Raw genomic sequence first — 22,727 nt, 5'->3', positions numbered from 1 at the left:
CCAAAGAGCATGTATGCATATACACATAACCCATGGACATAGACAATAGGGTGGTGAGGCCTGGGTGGGGGGCAAGGAAAGGCTAGAAGAGGTCAGTGGGGGAAAAGGGGACATATATAATGTTTTCAACAATCAAGATTTTTTTTTAAATTTAAAATATTAAAAAAAAATAACAAAGGAATCTACAATCTGGAGGTCCTTGGGAATCTTGATTAGGGCTTTCTCAGTAAAGTATAAGAAATGGAAATTTGAATGTCATTCCTTTGGGAAGCTTTTTCTCAGTTTCTAGAATAAATGAGCTCTTTTCTCATTGTACTTCCCATTTCTCTAGCTCTTATCATACAGATGACTCTAAAGAAAGTCAACTTTGAACTAAATTGTTATCTATGTAAAAGATCTAATTTGTGTAATTATTCATTTATTTTCTGTATCCTAATTGCCAGTAATTACTGAATAGTAGAGACCACATTTATCTTATTTTTCACAATGTCCTCAGTAATTAGCAGAATGCCTAATACATAATACTGCTCAATTTGTATTGAATTAATGGCTGTATAAATAAATCAATGAATGACCCAATATTACTATATTTAAAACACATTAAAAAAACTGACTTATTTTAACTAAGACCCACAGTACATGTCAATTACTTGAAAGCAAGTTATTTTTTAAGTTTTTGGCATGAATAATAATTACTTTTATTATAGGCCACCTAAAATCATTTTGGAAGAAGTAGGTAGAATAAAATTAGTAAACAGTTCATTTTTCAAAATAATAAACAATATCTCTACTCCAGAAGGTCATTTTAGCACTCAATATAAATTTGATTACCATCCAGTCCTTATTAAAACCCAGTAGATACCACTGATATTTGAGAAAAGAAATCCATGAATCAAGTTAAATGTCCATTGCTCTAAATTGATTTTTAGCTTTATTCTGTTATAAGTGAAATGACCAAATATCTTATTTGAATTGCATTTGCTGAAATTACATTATAGAAGTAGTGGGCATCTATTATTATGTCTTTGACCTTTACAGAGGATTAATAAAAAATCATATACTGAGAATATTTCTGAATCTTCCAATGAAGACAATCAGACATTTCTTACTTCGCGTTCAAAATAATTTACATGGTAAATTTCTTTGTAGTGCAATATAGTGTGTGAAAAAACTTCATTTGTATATTATTTCTGATTAATATGTATTTTTACTTTATCTGAAAATAACAATTATGAAAATCAAAATTTGTCCTTTTGACCTTGCTTCTAGGAAATTGGGTTGTACATTTCTCTTTAATTCAGTAGACAGTCATTGCCTGTTTCTGTATCTTTTCTCTACAATATATTATTCTATTTAAATATGATTTTAGCAATCTATATACATATAGTTGTCACTAACTATCTTCACTTTTTTAAAATACAAAGAACATGAATAAATAAATGGGGGGAAAAATGTCCTTCTTTCTTCCCTTTTGTTAATAGCAGAGATAATCCACTCTCTTGGTCTTGCTCAAATAAAACCATTTCTATGGAGACATTTTTTACTTTTCAAACACAAACTGACTCCCTTTCCTATATTCCAAGAACACAGTTGAATCATCTTATAGAATTTAAGTATATATTAGTCTCACATATGAAGTAACATTGAGAATTTTTAAATGTATTTATTTGTTTAAGGATTTAGAGACAGACAGAAATAAAAATAATGTCAAGAAAGACCCAAAACCAAGGATAATAATGACAAAATGTTGCTCCATTTCAGGAATTAATACGCTTCTCCTTTTAAGTCATGACATTCTGAGACTTTACTGAATCTCTATGCTGCGGGGATTCAAGTATGGATCACAATTCCTCCTCCATATTGATCCATCTGATATTCCATACCTCCACTTTCGTTTTTTGGTTTTTCTTTTACTATGTCAAGTGACTATATATGTATAATACAAATCAATTAATAAATTCATATTACCATATGAAGAAGAATAGCAATTATTATTCTTTACTGGGTGTTTATTTCTTCCTCAATTAGTTTAAAATCTCTCTAAAGAGAAGGATTATATTGTTCTTAATTTTTATCCTTCATAGGAGATATTGCTGGAAACAAGTGTTATATATACTATGATTTATCACACCAAAGTTACATTTTTGTCTCATCTGGTAATACTGGATGCATTTTTATTGCATAGATAATACCATTATAAGAATTAACAAGTCTCATTAACCATTTCTAATAAACTAAAAATAAATGTAGGTGTTCATTGAAACTGATATGCGGTAAAGTTAACAAAAGCTTGTTTTAAATGAATTTGTCATACATGACATTACATAGTAAGTTTAGTCTTATTCTTTAAATAAAAATAGATGGGCTAGCACTTAAAATGATTTTTACCTAGATGGATGGTACAGACAGATATTAGAAGACTAAGTCAAACATTTAATTAGACTCTTATGAATTTCCCAAATTTTCAAATAGTTATCAGCAGTACTTACAAAATCTTTAAAACAATTTTTCCTAAAATAAATCATAGGCTTGAATTATGAACACATAATTGCCTCTAAAATTTACATATCAAGATAAAAGTAACAGCAAATTTCCATCAGACAAAAATCTTATGTTTTCCTAAATTAGATTCCAGCAGTGGTATACAACTTTCATTTTTTTCTCTAAAAATAACATATCAATTTATTCTAACTTAAGAGACATGTTTGAAACACATTTTAACATTCAATTAGTCCATGTATTCTTTTCATTTTTGGGATTTGCAAATATATGTTTATTGCACAATATCTCATCCTAAAGTGAAAAAAACATATTATCTCCCAATTCTTATCTATAAGTACACATTTTTCCTATTTACAATCCTAACATTTATTATTACGCTTCTCTTTTAAAAACACATAATGAAACCATTTCTCCCTAACTTTCTAATACTATACTTTTCATTAATTATGTATTATAATAGTAAAAATAACTATTAATAATTATTCTGAATATGTTTTAAAGCACCATATAACAATAGATGACAAAGGATGAAGAGTTAATACTGGCGAAGAACATATATAATCAAATGTGGAAAAAAAAGACTAAATGTTCATTAGAACTATGAGACTGAATGAAGCTCTAAGATAAACCTGAGACAGTGAAGCTAGCAGGCCAAGCCCTGTAGCCCCTTAACTTCTTACTTAATCTTATGAGCAATTTTTAATAATTGCTCTAATCACTACCAACAGCATTTCCCATGCATTAACAGTGACAGTTCATGTTTCCACTTCAAAGGAAAGCCCAAAATGCTTTTGGTTGAGGAACTGATTCCAAACTATTCCCAGCTTCTTCAGAGCAATGATGTCACAGGAGCTATTTTTATTTGCAAACTATTTCTACTTTGTAATAAACAAAATATTTTGTCTTAACACAACATGTTTTAAACTGAAACTAGGCTGCTGGATAGCTGTCTGAATTTTATGACTAAAGCATTATCACATTTTTACTTATTGCTAACACTAACAAATAACAAAACAACCCTGTAAATGCATCTCCTCTTGAAAGATTCAAATCACTACTAATTACATTGCCTTTTTCAGACAGCTTGAGTTTTTTCTGTCAATCATCTCAGAGCAATGGTACCATAATTAGCCAATTTGTACATTGGACCCCAAAACTCATTTCTTTCACACCAAAACATTCAAATCAAAACAGAGCCCAGGATCTTCTCAGATGTGAGATCAATTCTTATTTTTACTTGATTCTTATTTTTACTTGATTCCTAGTGCAAACAAAGAGCGATGCTTTTGGGTTCGAGAACCCTTGGCTTACCTTGTTACTGTTAGACACATTGTGAACGACAACAACTAAAACCCTACAGCCTTTATTGTACTCTGCCAGCTGAGCTGTTGATCTGGCTGTGGTAAGCCACCCAGGCGAATTGTGCTGAAATAAATGTTCTGAAAATTTCTTTCTCATGAATCGATTCACTTAAATATATTTTCATAAAGATCAACACATATTTTAGGAAGAAAGTGACCAGAATGTATCAATTCTAAAACAAGTGTTTCCAGATGCCTCTAAACGTGTTTGAGTAAGAGTCTTATATGCTTTCATGGTGAGAGGAGATCTATAAAGGACAACTGATTTGTAGTAGTGATTGTTAGGAGCCAACTGATATTAAACTCTAAACAAATACTCAACTCTGGGGAAATTATCCATCATCAACACCAACAACCACTTGCCATTTTTCAGACCAAACAAGTGATTAAGTACTTCATGGTTTAGCTGGATAATCTGCTGTCCTTCCACACAATCATTCTAAGTGTGGCATTTAAAGACAGGATATCAGCGTGAATATAAGATTCAAATCCAATCAAAATCAAGTCCTCATTAGTTCTAATATATAAAACTATGGCACAATGTACATGATAACATAGTTCATTTGATGAAATCTTACTTCATGTTTAAATGATATCATAATAAGGCAATATAAGATTTGGTCAAAATATTTTTTAAACATCATCATACACACAGGCACACACAAACACAGCTAAGTGGATGTTCAAGTCCTTAAGAATACTCTTTGTAACTTCAAATTTCAAATTAGCAACCTTATCACTGCATCAAAATTTAGAAATCGAGAAATCCTAAAAAAATATGAAATAATAAAAATAACTGAAAATAAATAGCACTAAAATTAAATGAATTCAAATATTCATGATTCACACATTGAAATGTTCCATAAGAAACAAATGACACCACCAAACTATTTAAGAATCATTATGACCATCTCTATAAATCTTCTAATATACAGAGTTTTCACAGAGAGGAAGACATTTAACCCTGTCCACTAAAATTATAAGAACATCTGAAGCAACCATAATTAGATACTATGGAGGAAGTAATGCATACCGAACAAAGCTATGGAAATAATTTATATCTACATTGATTCAATGCATCTATTATATCATCCTTGATGCTCCAAATTTAAAATAGAAAACTAGAAAAGGATCAAGATTTCAACTTTGCATGGCTAAAATATCTTGTTCTTCAAAACATACAAATGATTTACAAAAATTATTCTCTTTTTATGTTTTGAGAGTAGTATAAATGTAAGATTATTATTACACAAGAGTTAGAATATTAATAATGCCAATGAGGAAAACAATTGGTTTCTCAATGGCTTAAATATATAATATTAACAATTATTATAAAAGGCAATATAATTGAAATTCATTTTTTAAATATTTTAGAATAAAGAATAAAAAAGAAAGGTGCCTCTTTGTGTCAAATAACATTATAAATTATACCTACTTAACTGTACAGTATGGAATAAGACTCTGAGAACAATGAAAATATTAAAAAATAAAATCATTTTTGATAACTTGTACCATTTCAGCAAATACTAAAATACTACAGATTTATTGAATTATATAATAATTTTACTTGTCAGATTGTGATAATACTAAAATATATTAAATTTATACAGGTAGAATAGCATAGCAAGTTTACATTTTTAAGTTGGTTATTTCATAAAACAACAGACTTGCTTCAGAATACTTAGTTATTTTGCAAATAATATTTCTCTACAGATATCTTCAAACCAATAATGTCCACTCTGATTTTGCTCTATATATACACAATTATTTAATTGAACACTTTGTCACTTGATAAACTCAATGCATGTTTTTCAAATAAAGTAATTTAAACAAATACATTTAGACAAAATATTTCTAATTATTATGACATACTATAAACAAAACAAATCTATACCACATTGGCAAATAATTTTGTCACAAAGCCAGTCTACACATATATTCTTGAAGATGATAAAAACGTGTTTCTAAGCTCACAGAAAACTTCAGGGGATTTTTTAGCATTGTAAAAGAGAAAAGGAAAGAAAAAATTGCAAAGAAACTAATTCTTCTTCAGAAAGGTCCTGCCATTGTTACTTACAGAGATCTACAAAGCCAAACCTACAATGCCAAGAACATTCCTCAACAAGGCAAAGACTTCCATTACCTTTTACCTTTAAATCTTAGACTCAACCCTACCTGTCTTTCACCTAGTAACTCATGAACACTTTAGACTGTCTTAAAAATATCAGAAATTTTGGTTCAAACAAGTCAATAAGCATAGAATAATGAATGCAACAAAGCAAAGCATAACAAAAGCCAAAACAAAACTATCACATATTTCATGGATTAAAGGTATTAAAAAAAAAAAAAGAGATTTCTTACCAAGTACCCCAAGTCGGTAGTTGACTGTGATGACGATCACATTGCCATAACTTGCCAAGACACTCCCATCATATAAATTTCCAGTACCTTCCATATAGGAGCCACCATGGATATACACCATCACTGGTTTAGGACCCCCACTGTCCCGAATATCTGAAAGAACAAATGTTTGGCAATTGTTCTTATCCTCAAAAAAAAACCACAAAAAAAATATAATAAAGCAGAGAACACATTTTCCACTTTAGGGACAAGAGGTCATGGTGTTTATTTAGTTATTTAAATTGCTGTTTTTGTTAAAGTGTTTCTTAAGCAACTCTTCTGAAGAGCTGTTGCAGAAAAGAACAATATCCATTTTTTTTCTATCTAAAATTTTGTTTAAAGCTATAAACTGAATTACAGAACTTAAACCAAAGGAAAATAGGCGTGAGTTTTACTGTTGTGTGATGAATTTCTAACATGACAACAGAACCAAAAAATATATATAAGAAGAACTACTTTTTAAAAATAATTATAGACCTCAAATAAAATGTGTAAACCATAAACTAAGGCCAAAAGTATCACTTCTATTGTGACTAAAACACTGTTTCCATTTTTGATAACTGTAAATATTTATATTGGATGCATCATAATTACACTGAATAATTTATGCTCCATTTGTGAAGATAATTACAACACTGTATTATATGTGGTAAAAAGTTTCATTTCGCTTCTCAAGGACTATCAGATGCATGTGTAGGCAATAAAAGCATGTATTTCTATACTTCTGTTGTTGCATTTATAGGACTATCATTTAAATAATATATTTCAGTTAACTGCAGGTTATCTGCTCTTTATACCTATCCTTACTCTTTGTAAAAAGGAAACAGATTAAAATATATTTTCACCTCGTTGCCAAGACCAGTTTGGCTCAATGGATAGAGCATCGGCTTGGGGACTGAAGGGACCCGGGTTCGATTCCGGTCAAGGGCATGTACCTTGGTTGCAGGCATATCCCAAGTAGGGGGTGTGCAAGAGACAGCTGACCGATGACTCTCTCTCATCGATGTTTCTGGCTTTCTATCTCTCTCCCTTCCTCTCTGTACAAAATCAATAAAATATATTTTTTAAAAATTAAAAAAAATAATAATAAAATATATTTTTCACCTCGTTAGCTATTATACTATTCTTATCTCTACTTTGGCTCTATGATTTTGTCATGCAGACATGAGGAGGATACAGCTTAGTCTAAATGTACAGTGCCAATATTTAAGGTGATGAAGTGATTTCTGCATCTCTGAAATTTAATCAAGTGTATTTTCTTTTCTAAGATACTTTCTTAATTATGTAATTTTCAACAAGGACCAAGAAATAATAAACAGGGTAGGGCAAAAGTAGGTTCACTGTAGCAAATACATAAAACACAGAGATTATTCGTGTTATCATTTATTAAATATTATAATATTTACAACCTACTGTAAACCTACTTTTGCCATATTCTACAAAAGAAAAACCTAAGAAAATCTAACTATTATAAAAAATAGACTAATTTCTATAGAAAACATGCTAAATTGTATATTAGCCAATATGGTTTTAACTATTGTATAGATTGAAACATAACATATGTATATATGAATATGAACACCTACAGATATAAAATATCATTATTACATAATAGCTCATGATCTCTTTTACCCACAATTGAAACAAAATTGTACCAAATGTGCTATTTTTTTTAATTTCAATATTAAAAGTGTCATTGAAAAGTATGGTTTTATTCCTTTATTTTTGACACTTTTTATCAAACTTAAATCTCCTACATATTTATGATTGAGGTTTCAGCTTCTAGAATGGGATATGATACAAGCTCATTGAAAAACTAGTGATTATTTAGAAGCTGCTTTATATTTCCTGTAAAATTATTTAAACTATGTATAAAGCCTGCCTTGTCTATTGGAACAATCTTCTCATGAAAAACCATACTAGGATCAGGAATTGCAGCTCAGTTTGTTTGTTCACAATCTCAAGTGAGGGAACTAGCTCATTGCAGAATTTAGAAACTTTTTAAAAGGGCTGTTATCAATTTGACTGAATACCAGTGTGTAAACTTGCACCAAGGGTGCACTTGAGAAGAATGTCTTATTTTTAAGTGGTGAGAGGAGGATTCTTTGACATAAAAACCGTCCACTAGACACAGCTGCATTTAGGAAGAAAAACTAACTTACTTTCTTCTTAAGTCCTTGGGAAGGAAATTAATATTCACTCATTTGCAAAAATTTGGGGGCATATGGAGTTGCTAAGTTTACACAGAGAAAATAACCCTTTTGAAAATTTTAAACTACCCTCCTTAAATGCCCAGTTGCCGCATATTGTTTTAGCTTGTTTTTCTACTATGGCTGGCGCTGAAGAAGCAATAATAAATTATTAAACTGAAATCATTAACTGACTGCTCACAGCAGACACTGTACTCTGCTAATTGTGTGCTGGGAGGTAGCACAGAAGGTGGCTGTTTCAGAATTCTTCTTTAATTAAAATTACATAGACTTACAAAACACCAACTGTGAACAGTAATGAGACCTTGGTAGATCCATTCTGTTCACCTGGAAAACAATACAGGCACACTTTCAAATACCTGCCACATGTTATACCTAAGAACAGGATGGAATGGACATCCTTCAGCCAAGGAAGACTGAAAATATGACTATAGATTCCAGGAACTATTTTGAGTGGTATTTCTCTCTCACTTTTTAATTAGATCTGAAAATGTTAGTGAAAGTTTGGACTAATTCTAAGTGTTTTCAAATTTCTCAAAGATTTCAGCCTTGCCTAAGAATATATTGAACAATTCTTTTTTACGAAGTGCGATAATATTTGAATGCAGTGTTCTGAACAATATCTCTTTTTGCTTAAAGTAACCATGAAATTAATGTTGTAGAGCGTATTAATGACCAAAGTAGGTAAAATTATTGTGCATAAAAAACTCTTAATATTGCCAATAAATTTTGGGGAAATGCTGACAATTAGAATTCTATGATAATATTTAATCAGAGTGGTCTTAGATTTGCATCAATAGAAGTTATCAGAGGCCTATCTTAAATTTTACTTTTCTCTATAGTTTACATGTGTTTTTTATTGTAATAATAATAATAAATAATAAATATGAATAGTCTAAATGACATCTGTATTTAATTTTGAAAAGAATCAGAATCTTTATAAATGAAACTGATATATCAGATAGCCTACTATAATATTAAGTACTATCTGCTAATGCCATCATTTTATTTATTTATTTTAAAATATATATTTTTATTGATTTCATAGGAAAGAAAAGGAGAGAGAGAGATAGAAACATCAAATATAGAGAATCATTGATTGGTTGCCTCCTGCACAATCCACACTGGGGATTGAGTCCACAGCCAGGGCATGTGCCCTGACAGGGAATCGAACTGTGACCTCCTTGTTCATAGATCTATGCTCAAACACTGAGCCATGCTGGCCAGGCAATGCCATCATTTTAATAATAAAATTTTGATATTTTACTATGTCACAGCAAATATACTAGATATACTTCAGGTATTTATACTTTATTAAAGTCAATTTGTCCTTCTAAACCTTGTTTCATATTTTTCCCTAGAAATAAGGTAGATTTCACCTAAGATTTCTAACTGTACCTAAAAAGCTGCTCCTGACTTCACTAAAATCAAATGAGCACACTTAGGCATGAAAACACTAGCTCAGGTCCACTAAAGCTACAGACATTCTGAAAGCATGTTCATATTTAATGTTTAATTTTTTACAGCTTTGCTAGGCATCTAGGTCCCTGAAAATAGTTAGATATTAAGAGGAAAATACTACACTGATAATTATTTTGGAATTTCAGTAACACTTTGGCTGTAAATTTGAGTATTTTACCTTTCCAATTAATCAAAAATTTAAAGACAATTTAATAAGTTATCAATAGATCTAAAAGACAATGAGGATATTTTTGTGCCTGATAACCAGTGTTTGCAATCACAATTCTTTTTAATGATCCTAATGAATAATTATTAGTCATACAACTTCTTCAGTATGCTTTACTGGTTAATGAACTCATAAAGTTTTTAATTGCCCATGTTTTAGAATTTTTGGCATTTACCAGTTTTACATATTGGGGTATTGCCTCAATTAAGTCTTTGCCTGGCCCTGGCCAGTACTTCTAGGTGGTTAGAGTATCAGCCCAAGCACCAAAGGGTTTGAGTCCTGGTCAAGGGCATGTACCTGGGTTGCAGGTTTGATCCCTGGCAACCAATTGATGTCTCTCTCTCACATCGATGTTTCTCTCTCTCTCCCTCCCTCTCTTTCTTTCTCAAAAAAAAAAAAAAAAATTCTTTCTCTGATATATTTCAAGATATTTTAAGATATTTTGTGCCCCCTTCTTATTTTGTGTATCTCAGTTATCACTTAGAACTAGCAAAATAATATAGAAATGTTGGCAGAATGTGTGCTTGTATAATTGTGCTTAGTCAAAGATATATATTTTCATTTAAAAATACTGAAAAGTGACAACAGCAATTTTTAAAAAGCTCTATTGTAGGATATAAAAGTCTCTTTGGCTGAAACCGATTTGGCTCAGTGGATAAAGCGTCGGCCTACGAACTGATCAATTCTGGTGAAGGGCATGTATCTTGGTTTTGGGCACATCTCCAGTAGGGGTTGTGCAAGAGGCAGCTGATGGATGATTCTCTCTCATCGATGTTTCTAACTCTCTATCCCTCTCTTCCTCTCTGTAAAAAATCAGTAAAATATATTTTGAAAAAGCATATTTGAATATTAAAATATTAATATTAAGGTATTAGCACAATTTAAAAACACTATTAAATTCCAAAAGTAAATTGATAGACATATAGAGTGTTGCTTTGACCCATTTTTATCATTTCAGATTTGTCTTTTTGAAACCATAGAAATAGACTATAAATTATACAGTTCTCTTAGTTACTATAAAACACAATTGTTTGGCCTAGCAATGGAAAACTAATAATGGCAAATATGTAAAGGAAACTTTGAAATAAAGAATAGTGCTCCAAGGAGGCGTTGGGTTATTTTAAATGAATGAGGGGCAGGCCCACTCACTATGTCATAGATAGCCTCTGAATGCAGTGGCTGAGATAGAGACCTGGAAATCAGGTAAAGGAGTCAAGTTGTCATGAAATGATTGAGAATTCCATATAAATGACTAGGTAAATAAACTTCTCACTAAAGTGAAAGGAGTAGTTTATCAAACAATTTATATTTATTGCTTTTTGTCCAGTAATACTGATTCGATATTTAGAACAAATAAAGGTAAAAATTGGCCTTGTTAACACTCATGTCGACAAAATAATTATAAAAGAAACTAAATAGAAGATGCTCATATTTTAAACAAATATCGGTATCCTAAAGGACATTTTAATTTGTTTTCTTGTCTTCTAAACAATTATCCAAAACAACAACCAAGAAGAATAGACTGAACTTGAATTGATTGCTTCCACATTCTACACTTCTGAGCATTTAAAATATTTATTGATTTGATAACTCTTGTGACTGACTGGTTTAGTGCTCAACATGAATACTACCAGCAAAATTAAATGGGGCTTAAGATATTTTTAATGACTATTTTTAAAATGTTGAATGTGCTTCAAAATAAGTCTATAAAATAGACTCACATTTAGAGGGCTTAGCTCAATTATAGCCATTCACAGTATCTTTTATAGACAGGTAAATGTCTTACTTGATGCTGATTTGTATCAAAAGAAAAAAAAACACATTAAATCAGCAGTCAAAAATATTTTTAATAGGAAAATAATGTATACTAACTTTGTGAGTACTTTGTGAAAATTTGGTACAAAGCTACACACTTAAAGTCCCTTATACAGAGGTATTATTTAGATAACAAATGTCTAAGAGTTAAGGATTTTTATAGGATCCAGCAAGTTCCAAAGCCCTCAAGTGAAAGCAGTCATCTTTAGAGTACTGGCAACAACAATACATATCCTGAAAGTCAATAAAATTCCTGAGTGTTTGAATACTTCTAATTTCTAAGGGCATGTTAAAAAAAAATCACAATTTGAATTTTGATAAGTTTATTTTTAGCTATGTAGCATTCAAAATGATAATGCTTGGTCAGCCACAATGATTTATTTTAAATATTAATGATTGCTTTGTATTTCATGTTTGATTCACTGTTGGGGTTTGTACCAAATCAATTTTTTTAAATGCCATAAATTCTATGACAAAATAAGTATTAAATATTATAAAAACATCAATACCCAATTTAATTTTTATGCTTCCAAAACTTCACCTCGATAATTTAATTTACTACTGTGGATAGCTTATCAAATATATATCTCCATGAAAACAAAATTGTTTAGCAAGGATTCATTTAATCATAGTTGTAATTCATGGAATTGGCACTTCTGCTGGCCTGCTTGTGGGTTTTTATTTCGGAAAAACTTTCTTACCATATTATTATTTTTTCTATGAGATTTAATTACTAGCATTCTGGGAATTATTTTAAATCCTAGGATTACTCTAGTTACTTCTATATAAGTCACAGCTAGGACTGCATTAAAAAACAAACAAACAAAAACACATAAGCCCTAATTAGAACCAAGATGAACTGACAGAATCAATGGGCCTTTCTAGATGCTCCTCTTAATACCATGTAAAGTCCACGATGGGATGAGAAATGTCAAGTCAACATGGTATATAGTTAGACTTATGGAGTAAATCAAAATTCTGTGTCATAAGAAAGTTGGAAAGACGGGGAAAAGATATTAATAAAATAAGAAGTGTTTTATTGGTTATAGGTGGCAATACTTTGAAAAGCAGAATATTTTCATTTATCCTTTGAAAATAAAGGATATCCATATAATCTTGTTTAAGTAAACTCCATATCCTGGACCAGTGTTGCTCAATGGTCGAGCACTGACCTAAGAACCAGGAGGTCGTGGTTTGATTCCCAGTCAGGGCACATAACCGGCTTACAGGCTCAATATCCAATAGGGGGCCTGCAGGAGATAGCCAATCAATGATTCTCTCTAGTCCATGTTTCTCTCCTTTATCCTCTACCTTGCTCTCTGAAATCAGTAAAAATACATTTCAAACAAAAACCTCTATAATTTCTACCAAAAAAATATTCACTCTGATGAGACCAAAGTACTTCAGTTATTCTACAATGTTTACTACAGTTATCTGAATAGGTGTAATTCCTTATCTATAAAATGTCACTTATTTATGTGATATTTAAGCAAATCAACAGAAAATATTATTTTAAAAATCTAAATTATATTGCTCAAGAAACACTTTACATCAGCTTTTAGTTTTGTCCTTCCTTTTACAGGGTGTGGGGTTCTTTTTAAACAAATATCAAATGTAAAAATGAAACACATTTTGAAATTGGGTAAGATATTGACATATATTAGAAAACATGCAAAATGGGCACAGAAAGACTACAGGGGGGAAGATTGTTAGTTCAAAGAATATGGACAAATTTGCCAAAACGCGGAATGAAACATATCAAAAGTCAGTTCAAGAAAACAAAAATAAAAAGCTTCTCTTTTAAAACATTGTAATGGTTGGTATCAAAATGTAAAACAACATTCATCTTTAAAAAAAAATTAAAAATGTATATTTATATGCAACAACAAGCAAGAAGACAAAACACATCAAAAACGAGAATTAAAAACAACTCTTCAAAAAAAGACAAGAAGTAAAAAAATAGGAAGGGGTGGAAAAAGTGATTGAGGCCCTTGTCATGCAAGTAAATTTGGTGGGGAAAAAATACCTTCATCTTCAGCACCGTCATTATCACCTAAATCATCTGTCTGTTTCTTTGTAAGGGGACCTAGGATTGAGAATGGAGAAATGGAAGGAAAAAAAAAGACAATTCAAGAATAAACAAGACTGAGGGGGAAAAAAATAAATGTAAATACTAAAATTCTCAAGGATATTTCCAAAAAAAGTTGGGAAGTGGTTACATTAAAGTTATCTATTTTGTTTAAGAAAAAAAAATTTAAAAAAATGTTTTCCCCAAAATATCTTGTAGAAGATTTGATTTGTGAATATATCCAGCTTTTAAAAATACAGTATGGTTTGAAACTCAAATCATAAGCAAAGAAAATGATTTTTTAATACCCATTGCATATAAAAAAGTAAACAGTTTTATTAGCTGAAAGAACTTAATTTATCCAGTGTCTTTTCTAAATAAAAATGGTGACAACAATAAAAAAGTAGGCTAAATTCATTCTTTAATTTATGAATATATAATAACATTAGGAAAATCAAAGATAGGAACATTTTTAGAATGTTTTTTCCTTTTTCTTCTTTTTTTTTTGTAAGAGCATTAACACTTGGGTTTTATATATTTTTATATCAAACATTATTCAAAACTGTGACTTTTTAAAATTACTTTTCATTAAACAAATATTTCCCCATGTGTTTTAATTAAATATTAGATATGGATTTAAGACATTTGCAAACTGCACAAATGTAGAAACAGATAATCTCATCACTCAGTAGGGCAAAGGTGCCATCAATGGAAGTCAATGGTTAGCTACTAAGGTAACTTTCAAAGTCAGGACTTAGGTACATTTCATAATCAATTCGGGAATATAATGGAATTATGCCCTAGTGCAATTCCATGCCCAGCATACTCATTTATAATGAGATCATGTCTTAAGACAATAATTGTATTAAAACACTGTGAATGTTTAATAAATGTTTTATTGTACTTAACAATACTAATTTGCTAGAATGAAGGAGCACACCAAAGGGGAAGTTGAAGGCCATATAAAAGTAATTTTAAATGTCACAGAATTGACATATTCAGCACAAAAAAAGCAAGTGAAGCCCCATATTTCTTTTTGTTTCTGCAACCATTTAATTTGTATGACATTTCATAATCCTCATGCAAAAAGCAATCATTACAAACACAAGACAATCAAGTTAAAGACAGCCAACCCACATAGCAGTAAGCAAGAGAATTTTGTCATGCATAAGATAAGTCATAGAAAAGGGAGGGGAAAAGATTGATAGGCATATGTTGGTTTCAATAATGTAAACAGTAAAGAAGCAGGCATTAATTCTAAGCATATTTCATAAGAAAGGATTATTAAATATTTTGAGAAAGATTTCTAGTCTATACAGTGATTACTACATATTAAGCTTATAATTTAAAACTACATCTAATATCACAACCTTCAAAAAATAAAAAACACCATCACAGAAAACAGAGAAAGAAAATGAGATCTAATTCAGTTATGTTCCATCAGCTCAGCCAGGGAGCCTTGAAAAATATTAATAATTGGCAAAGATCAAAAGATTGGAAATGGAGAAATTGATAATGTAATTGAAATAACCTCAATTGTAAGGTCATGGTTTCAAGATCATTCCAACTACACTAAGAGTAGCCGTACACAATAATTTATGCGATATACTTCTATAGTCACTCCTGCAAGCAATTGTTCCATTAAGAGAAAACCAAGATGAAAGCAAAAGTTTATTTTACCAGACAGTTGCAAATTCACATTTTAATCTAATCCTGTTTAAATGCAAAAAGAGCCCTCAGTATTATTTGATGTTCATATAACACTGTTGCTACATTTCTGAAAAACAAATATTTTAAATTTTAAATTTGCTGTTATCAGAACTATATTTGAAATTTTTCCAATTTTACAACATGCAAAATATCAAACTTAATGAGTTATATTCTCAAGTGTTTTTTTTTTTACTTTTTTATCATTACATAAAGCAGTGAATGAACAGACTTCAACAAACAATTTTATTGCATTTCTAATTTCAAGTATTCTATCTAAGAGTTATTTTATTCATTGATTAACAACACAGATTAAGTATAGTGGTAATTATTTACCTTTAAAAACCACTATCTACTTTATTCATTTAAATCACTTCATTTGCTTAATCCTTGGCTATATTAAGAAACTACTAATGTGAGTTGGATTTTGTTTTCTCTGAATCTCATGTAAAAACTATCACAATTAAATTAAGTTGTTTTCTTCATTTTGTATGTGGTTTTATAAGATATTTTTTTGGAAAGATCTTTCTTTCCTTTCTAGGGTACCCAAGATAATTTACATGATTTCTTTACTAAATCCTTTAGGTTCATAGCCATGAACGAGTAACCCAGATATAGAATTACTAGTTCATTGTCTAAATAAAATGTGATAGTAAGATAATTTTTATTAAACCATTAGAGGCCCAGAGCATGAAAGTCATGCCCCGGGGTAAGGGGAAGGAGGTTCCTTAGCCTGTCCTGCGCCCTCTCACAGTGCAGGATCCCTTGCTCCTTACTGCCTGCCTGCTCACTGCTTCTTACCACTCAGCTCTCTGCTCCTTACCACTCAGCTCTCTGCTCCTTAGCGCTGCAGCCAGGGCTGGAGTGGCTCCCACCACCACCAATGCGCTCTCCAGCTGTGAGCCTGGCTTCTGTCTGAGCAGTGCTCCCTTTAAGGTCTCTTAGGCCTTTATTTTATAGATGACCTTCCACTTGTCTGAATAGGGGCTAGTTCTCAGTTGCTTTCTGACTCTTGGTCTGCCTAAGCAGAGAAGCCAAGGAAATGATAGTGTATATACAAAGAGGACTTTTCCGTGGCTGGAATGGTCAACCCAGCTTTTTGCTATATGTTTATCACCACCTTCCCTACTCAGGAAGCTGCATGCTTCTTAATTATTCTGGGACCATCATCACATGGGAAAGATGCATAGGATGCCTTTTACTGTAAGAAACCTGAAGAGCTAGAAACAGGTGCAGATATTGCTTCAGCATCACAAAGAGATGGGGCATGATTACCTTAGAAATGAATTAAGTTCTCTCAACTAAAGAATTTCATTTACTGAGTATTAAATAAAGCCTTATTATGAGGTGATATTAAGTAGTTCCCATACTACGCGTCCTAGCGATTTCTTTTTTATTTCAATATAATTGGCTTTTCTTAATATCAATAATTTTTTACACATTTGAATTGTTAAAGTTTCCTTTAAAAAAAAGGACTAATTATAAAAAGAGAGAAAACATCATTTATCTTCTATACGTAAAGGCACTGAGCATCCATATCCTAGAGGGGCCATGTTGCAAGTTGAGAAACAACATTGGTTTCTCTGAAGAAGCCTTAATAGAGGCACCAGTGAATTATAGAAACATATCCCAACATGGTCTCGATTCCTCATTCCCAGGGTGGAAAGAAAACAACCCATTGCTTTAAATGCCCTTCTCTCTAGCTCATTTTTCCTTTATTCTAAATGGCCACGAGTGACATAATTACTTATGTTAAAAATGTTTAAATAGGAAGAAAATATTGAAAGAGGTAACTGTCATTCATTTTCTTAAGAATACTTAGGCAACTGCGTTTTAGGGACCACTCATTCCTGCAAGTCGATCAGTCTGATTTTCCCAAAGGGTAAAACATTTATCCTCCCACAGAAATAACAATCGTTAATAACACTCCAACCACAGCAAATGTCTCCTTTAAACTACAAATAGCGCATTTTCAATACCAGCTGAGTAAATGAGTAACTCAAAGCACCAAGGTACAAAGCAAGCGAGTCCTCTAAAGCCCACGTGTAGAAGTGATTTATTCTGCCTTGAAACTCCGTAGGGTCTGTGCTCCTTGAGGAATGCACACATAACTCTCATTAGAGCCAATGGGAAAGCAGACCTCACGTCAGTTTAAAAAGGAGTGAGAGTAATTACTATATTGTATCTCTTCGCCAGGCAATAAATAGAATCCATGGTGAAACAACAGGGCCAAAGAAAGTAAAGGGAACTCTTAACTGTGAACTTTGAACTCATTTAAATCCAAACAAAAAGTTATTTTCCCACTAACATAAGCAGGATTCAAAGTATCGGCCATTCTAATGGACATTCTTATATTTCAGAATCTGACCATGCACCTTTTATTAAAAAAAAAAAAAGAATAAAAATATCAGCATTTCTCTGTAGTTAACTGCAAAATAATTATGAGCTCCAAAATAATTACTATCCACCCATATTAATGCTGCTTTTTATCATTCCTTTTAATGAAGGGCTAATGTACTTTAGATCTCAAATACATTAGAACTGATTATAAGCCCCTTCATTATGGGTTCAATTCAGCAGAAATCATCTGTACTTTGTGCCACACAAATCTGTAAGAGGCAGGGAGGTGGGGATATTGTTAGATCTTGACTTAGAAAGCTGGCCATGAGAAATGTGTCCTTCTTAAGAGAAGAAGTCTTTGAAATGTTGGGGATTATTTAGAGCTCCGGGCTCCAGTGAGCCCCATCTTGATAGATGGAGAGCCCTGGTTAATGACCTTGCTTTCCTTTTTACACCACTGTCTTTACCCAGCAGCCTTTGAGATAAACTGACACTAAAGAATTCCTAAGGCCACTTCCACAGAATGGAAGAACTTAAGGATTTTCCCATTGTTATTCTGGAACAATTGAAAGCAGGCAAAATCTTTTTTTTTTAATTTCACCTTTTATTTTTATTTTTTTCTTTATGTTGATTAAGATATTACATGTGTCCTTATTCCCCCATAGTCCTCCAACCCCCCACTCATGCCCTCACCTCCCTGGTGTCTATGTCTGTGGTTAGGCTTATCTGCATGCATACAAGTCCTTTGGTTGATCTCTCTCTCTCTTACCCCCACCCTCCCCTACCAGGTGAAATATTTTCATGGATGTTCTTAGTACAAATTTAGTTTATAAAATTAGGGCCATGGATACAAAAACAAACAAGAAAAAAAACAAACAAAAAAAAACACCTAATTATGTCTGTTCCATATGGTGGACAATGCCACAATTCAATACATTTTTTAATTAAAATTGCAGTATATTATCATATTTTATTTTTTTCCAAATTGACAAATATTAAAAAATGACTTTAAGAAATTAGATATCACAGCAGTTGGTATTATTGAAACACTATTGAATTTTATCCACTGAAATTTCTGAGAAAACAGAAATAAGTGAATGAACTGATTTGGAATAACACTCATTACTTTTTATATTACTGTATTGATTTACCTAAAAGTAATCACAATTCTTACAATATGAATTTTATAAGCATACAGAAATTAAATCAAAGCTCAGAAATATTTTTTCTTAAAATGTTTTCAATTAAAAAGAAAACATTTTGTAGTAATGTCATAAATCTACATTATAATAGAATAAAGATATTCTGTCTCAAACTGCTGTGGATGATATATTGAAAGTAAAGTTTGGAACAGTTGATAGTTTTCAAAAGAGCCCATATCTGTGCAGTTATTACTGGCACTGCTATGTTGTTCATGATATTTTAGTATCTTGTGGTGATCTGCATGTTTAGGCTCATGCTTCAGTTGTATACATTCTGTGAAGAAACCAGGCAACAAGATATGAATGTAACAGGCATGGTCTATGTTTTTTGTGTGTGTGTTGAAAGAAACTGACTACATAAACACAAACTATATTCCCTCAGAAGCAGAGCACAGCTTAAAACATGACTTTTGTGAAAAAGAGAATCTGATATGAAAAGAGAAAAAACATAAAGAAATCTTTTGGGGCAAAGTACATGGAAAAGAGCTCATTTATACCTATGAGAAAGGCACATTTTTTTCTTCATTAACTTACCTTGATTAACAAAACTTTGAATTCAAAAGCAATCCTGCTAGAATAAAGTGATAATATCTAGAGAGAGAAAAATTAGGTAGATGAAAAGTAAGTCTAAAAGGCTAAACCCTAATCTGAGCATCACCAAATTTGCACAAGCTTATTACTTTTTTAACACTATGTTTGATTTTTAATGCAGATGTAGTTAATGATAATGTAGTATTGTTTTTTTAGCATGAAGATTGTCAGAATATCATCCCTTTTCATCTGGAGCAATGTTCTGTGTGTTGAACAAACTTAAAGCAGCAGATGGTATAAGGCATACCATCCACTGCTCTGCACACATTACCCAGAGATGCACCTACAATGTGGTGAGGACACAAGTACCACCAGATCCTCAGAGATACCTCAGCAAGATTGAATAGCCCAACCTCTTTGGCATGGCTGCAGGATTCAGTCATCCAACCATAACACAGCCTGGGATCCCTCAGGGGATGTCTGTTTGCCGGTAGTCAGACCTTCATCTCACAATCCAGGACTGCTGGCTCCCAACTGCTCACCTGCCTGCCAGCCTGATCACCCCCTAACCAGCCCCCTGCCAGCCTAATCGATGCCTAACTGCTCCCCTGATGGCCAGATTGCCCCCAACTGCGCTCCCCTGCCAGCCTGGTAAACCCCAACTGTCTTCCCTGCCAGCCCGATCACCGCTAACTGCCCTCCCTCACCTGTAGGCCTTGTCACCCCCAACTGCCCTCCCCTGGTGGCCTAATTGTCCACAACTACCCTTCCCTGCCGGCCATCTTGTGGCAGTCATCTTTGACCACATGGAGGTGGCCATCTTGTGCAAAGGCAAAAAGGTCAATTTCCATACTACCTCTTTATTATATAGGATATATATATATATATATATATATATATATATATATATATAGCAAGGTGCTCAGGATATATGATAAGCAAAACAAGCAAGATTCTTGTCCACATGTAAATTAATCTTATCAGAGAAAGTGACATCCTATCTAGCAAAAGAGTAATATGAAAGTTGACTGTCTCATAAAGACAGAAGATGGCCACCCCCATGTGATCAAAGATGGCTGCCCCTGTGTGGAAACTATATGGCTGCCACAGATGGCCTGCAGGGGAGAGCAGTTGTGGGAAGTTAGGGGTGACCAGGCCAGCAGAGTAGGGCAGTTGGGGGGACCAGGCCAGCAAGAGAAGGCAGTTGGGGGGGGGGGGGCCCAGGCCTGCAGGGGAGGGCAGTTTGGAGCCAGCAGTCTGGGATTGTGAAAGGGGTGTCCAACCACCTGTTAGCCCGATCCCCGTGTAGATCAGGCCTGAATGGGCAGTTGAACATCCCTCAAGGGATCCCAGATTAGAGAAGGTGCAGGCTGGACTGAGGGACAATCCCCCTCCCCATGAACAAATTTTGTGCACCAGGCCTCTAGTTAAATAAATAATCACACACATAAACACAGGCTTACAAATTCTGTTAAGGAAAAGAGTCTTGGTTTTCTGAGAGACTATACAAGGAGACTTTGGAGTCTTCATGGAGTAAGTGCAATGTGGCCTGAAGACTGAAAAGTAAGTCAATACCAAGCAGGCAAAGAGGCTGAGGGTGGTAAGTTGAGTGAGAAGATTCTACCCTGAAAATAATAGCATGTAGAAAGGTTCTAAAATGAGAATGAGCTGGAAGTGAGTGTGCTGCCATACAGGGAGCAAAATAAAGACCTTTGGGAAATGCGGATAGAGAGCTAGACAGGTATCCATGAGACCCTGCAGATCCTCTAGCCTGGAGATTTTTGTTTTAATCTTAAAAGCAATCAGAAGCCATTTAAAAGGTTTAAGCACACATTGGCAAACTACCTTATTTGAATCTTAAATAGAAAAACAGAAAAAGGCGAAGTCATTAACAAGTATAGCTGAGAATATTTTGTACAGAGGCCTAAATTATATTCTCAGCAGAGGAAAATAGCCTTCTTAGAAGAAATTAAATGATGTAAAAGTCAATAATGTCTCATTCTATTTGTTTACAAATAAATTTAATAACACCATAAAGTAAAATCTAAGACTTCAGTACATCAAAAGTTTAATAAATATTTTTAAAGTTTTCTATTAATTTTGTATTTAAAGTTAAATTAACTTTGCCTAAGAATTAACATAGTTATATTTAACATATCCTAACTATTCTTATATTCATACAAATATAGAAATTCTGCAAGCCATTTATAGTTGAAATAGAGGCCCAGTGTATGAAATTAATGGATAAAGGGGAGGGGTTCCATCACCCCAGCCTGCACCCTCTCCCTGGGACTCCTTGGTCCTTCTCATAATTCTGGACTGCTGGTTCCTAATTGCTCACCTGCCTGCCTGGTCACCCCTAATTGCATCCTCTGGCTGGCCTGATCACCTCTTACTGCCTCTGTGTGCTGGCCTGATTGCCCCTAACTGCCACCCGTTGCCAGCCAGGTTGTCCCCAATTGTCCTCTCCCTGCCATCCTAGTTGCCCCTAACTGCACCCCCCCCCCCACTTTCCTGATCACCCCAACTGACCCCCTGCCAGCCTAGTTGCCCCACACTGCTCCCCCCTTCCAGCCTAATCACCCCCAACTGCCTTCCCTGCCAGCCTGGTCTCCCCTAACTGCCCCTCCTCTACCATCCTGATCACCACTTACTGGCCCCCCTGCCAGCCTGGTCACCCAAAACTGCCACCCTCTGCCAACCTGGTTGCCCCCAACTGCCCTCACCTGCTGGCCAGGTCACCTCCACTGATCTCCTGCCAGCCTAGTTGCCTCACACTGCCCCCCCTCCCACTGACCTGGTTGCCCCCAGCTGTCCCTCTCTGCCAGTCTGCTTGCCTTTTACTGATACCCCTACTGGCCTAGTCACCCCCAACTGCCCCCCCCCCCTGCCAGCCTGGTCACC

General features: G+C 33.3%; 1 protein-coding gene across 5 annotated transcripts in view; it reads right to left on the bottom strand.

The window, feature by feature from the left end:
* The window catches only part of NLGN1 (neuroligin 1), an 804,575-nt gene that overhangs the window by 435,849 nt on the left and 345,999 nt on the right, over nt 1-22,727 (bottom strand). For 3 of the 5 annotated variants that reach the window (XM_036445887.2, XM_045583688.1, XM_045583689.1), the window contains exons 3-4: nt 14,002-14,061; nt 6,225-6,377 (exon numbers count right to left, since the gene is read on the bottom strand). In XM_036445887.2, the coding sequence (XP_036301780.1) occupies nt 6,225-6,377; nt 14,002-14,061 (213 nt within the window). The remainder of the gene's footprint in view (nt 1-6,224; nt 6,378-14,001; nt 14,062-22,727) is intronic. The other 2 variants (XM_045583690.1, XM_045583691.1) reach the window with 1 other exon arrangement.

This window comes from Pipistrellus kuhlii, unplaced genomic scaffold (genome assembly GCF_014108245.1).
Source record: "Pipistrellus kuhlii isolate mPipKuh1 unplaced genomic scaffold, mPipKuh1.p scaffold_m20_p_2, whole genome shotgun sequence".
In the NCBI taxonomy this organism is placed as follows: domain Eukaryota; kingdom Metazoa; phylum Chordata; class Mammalia; order Chiroptera; family Vespertilionidae; genus Pipistrellus; species Pipistrellus kuhlii.
Note: the sequence above shows the minus strand (reverse complement) of the source record. Positions and strands in the feature narration are given on the sequence as shown.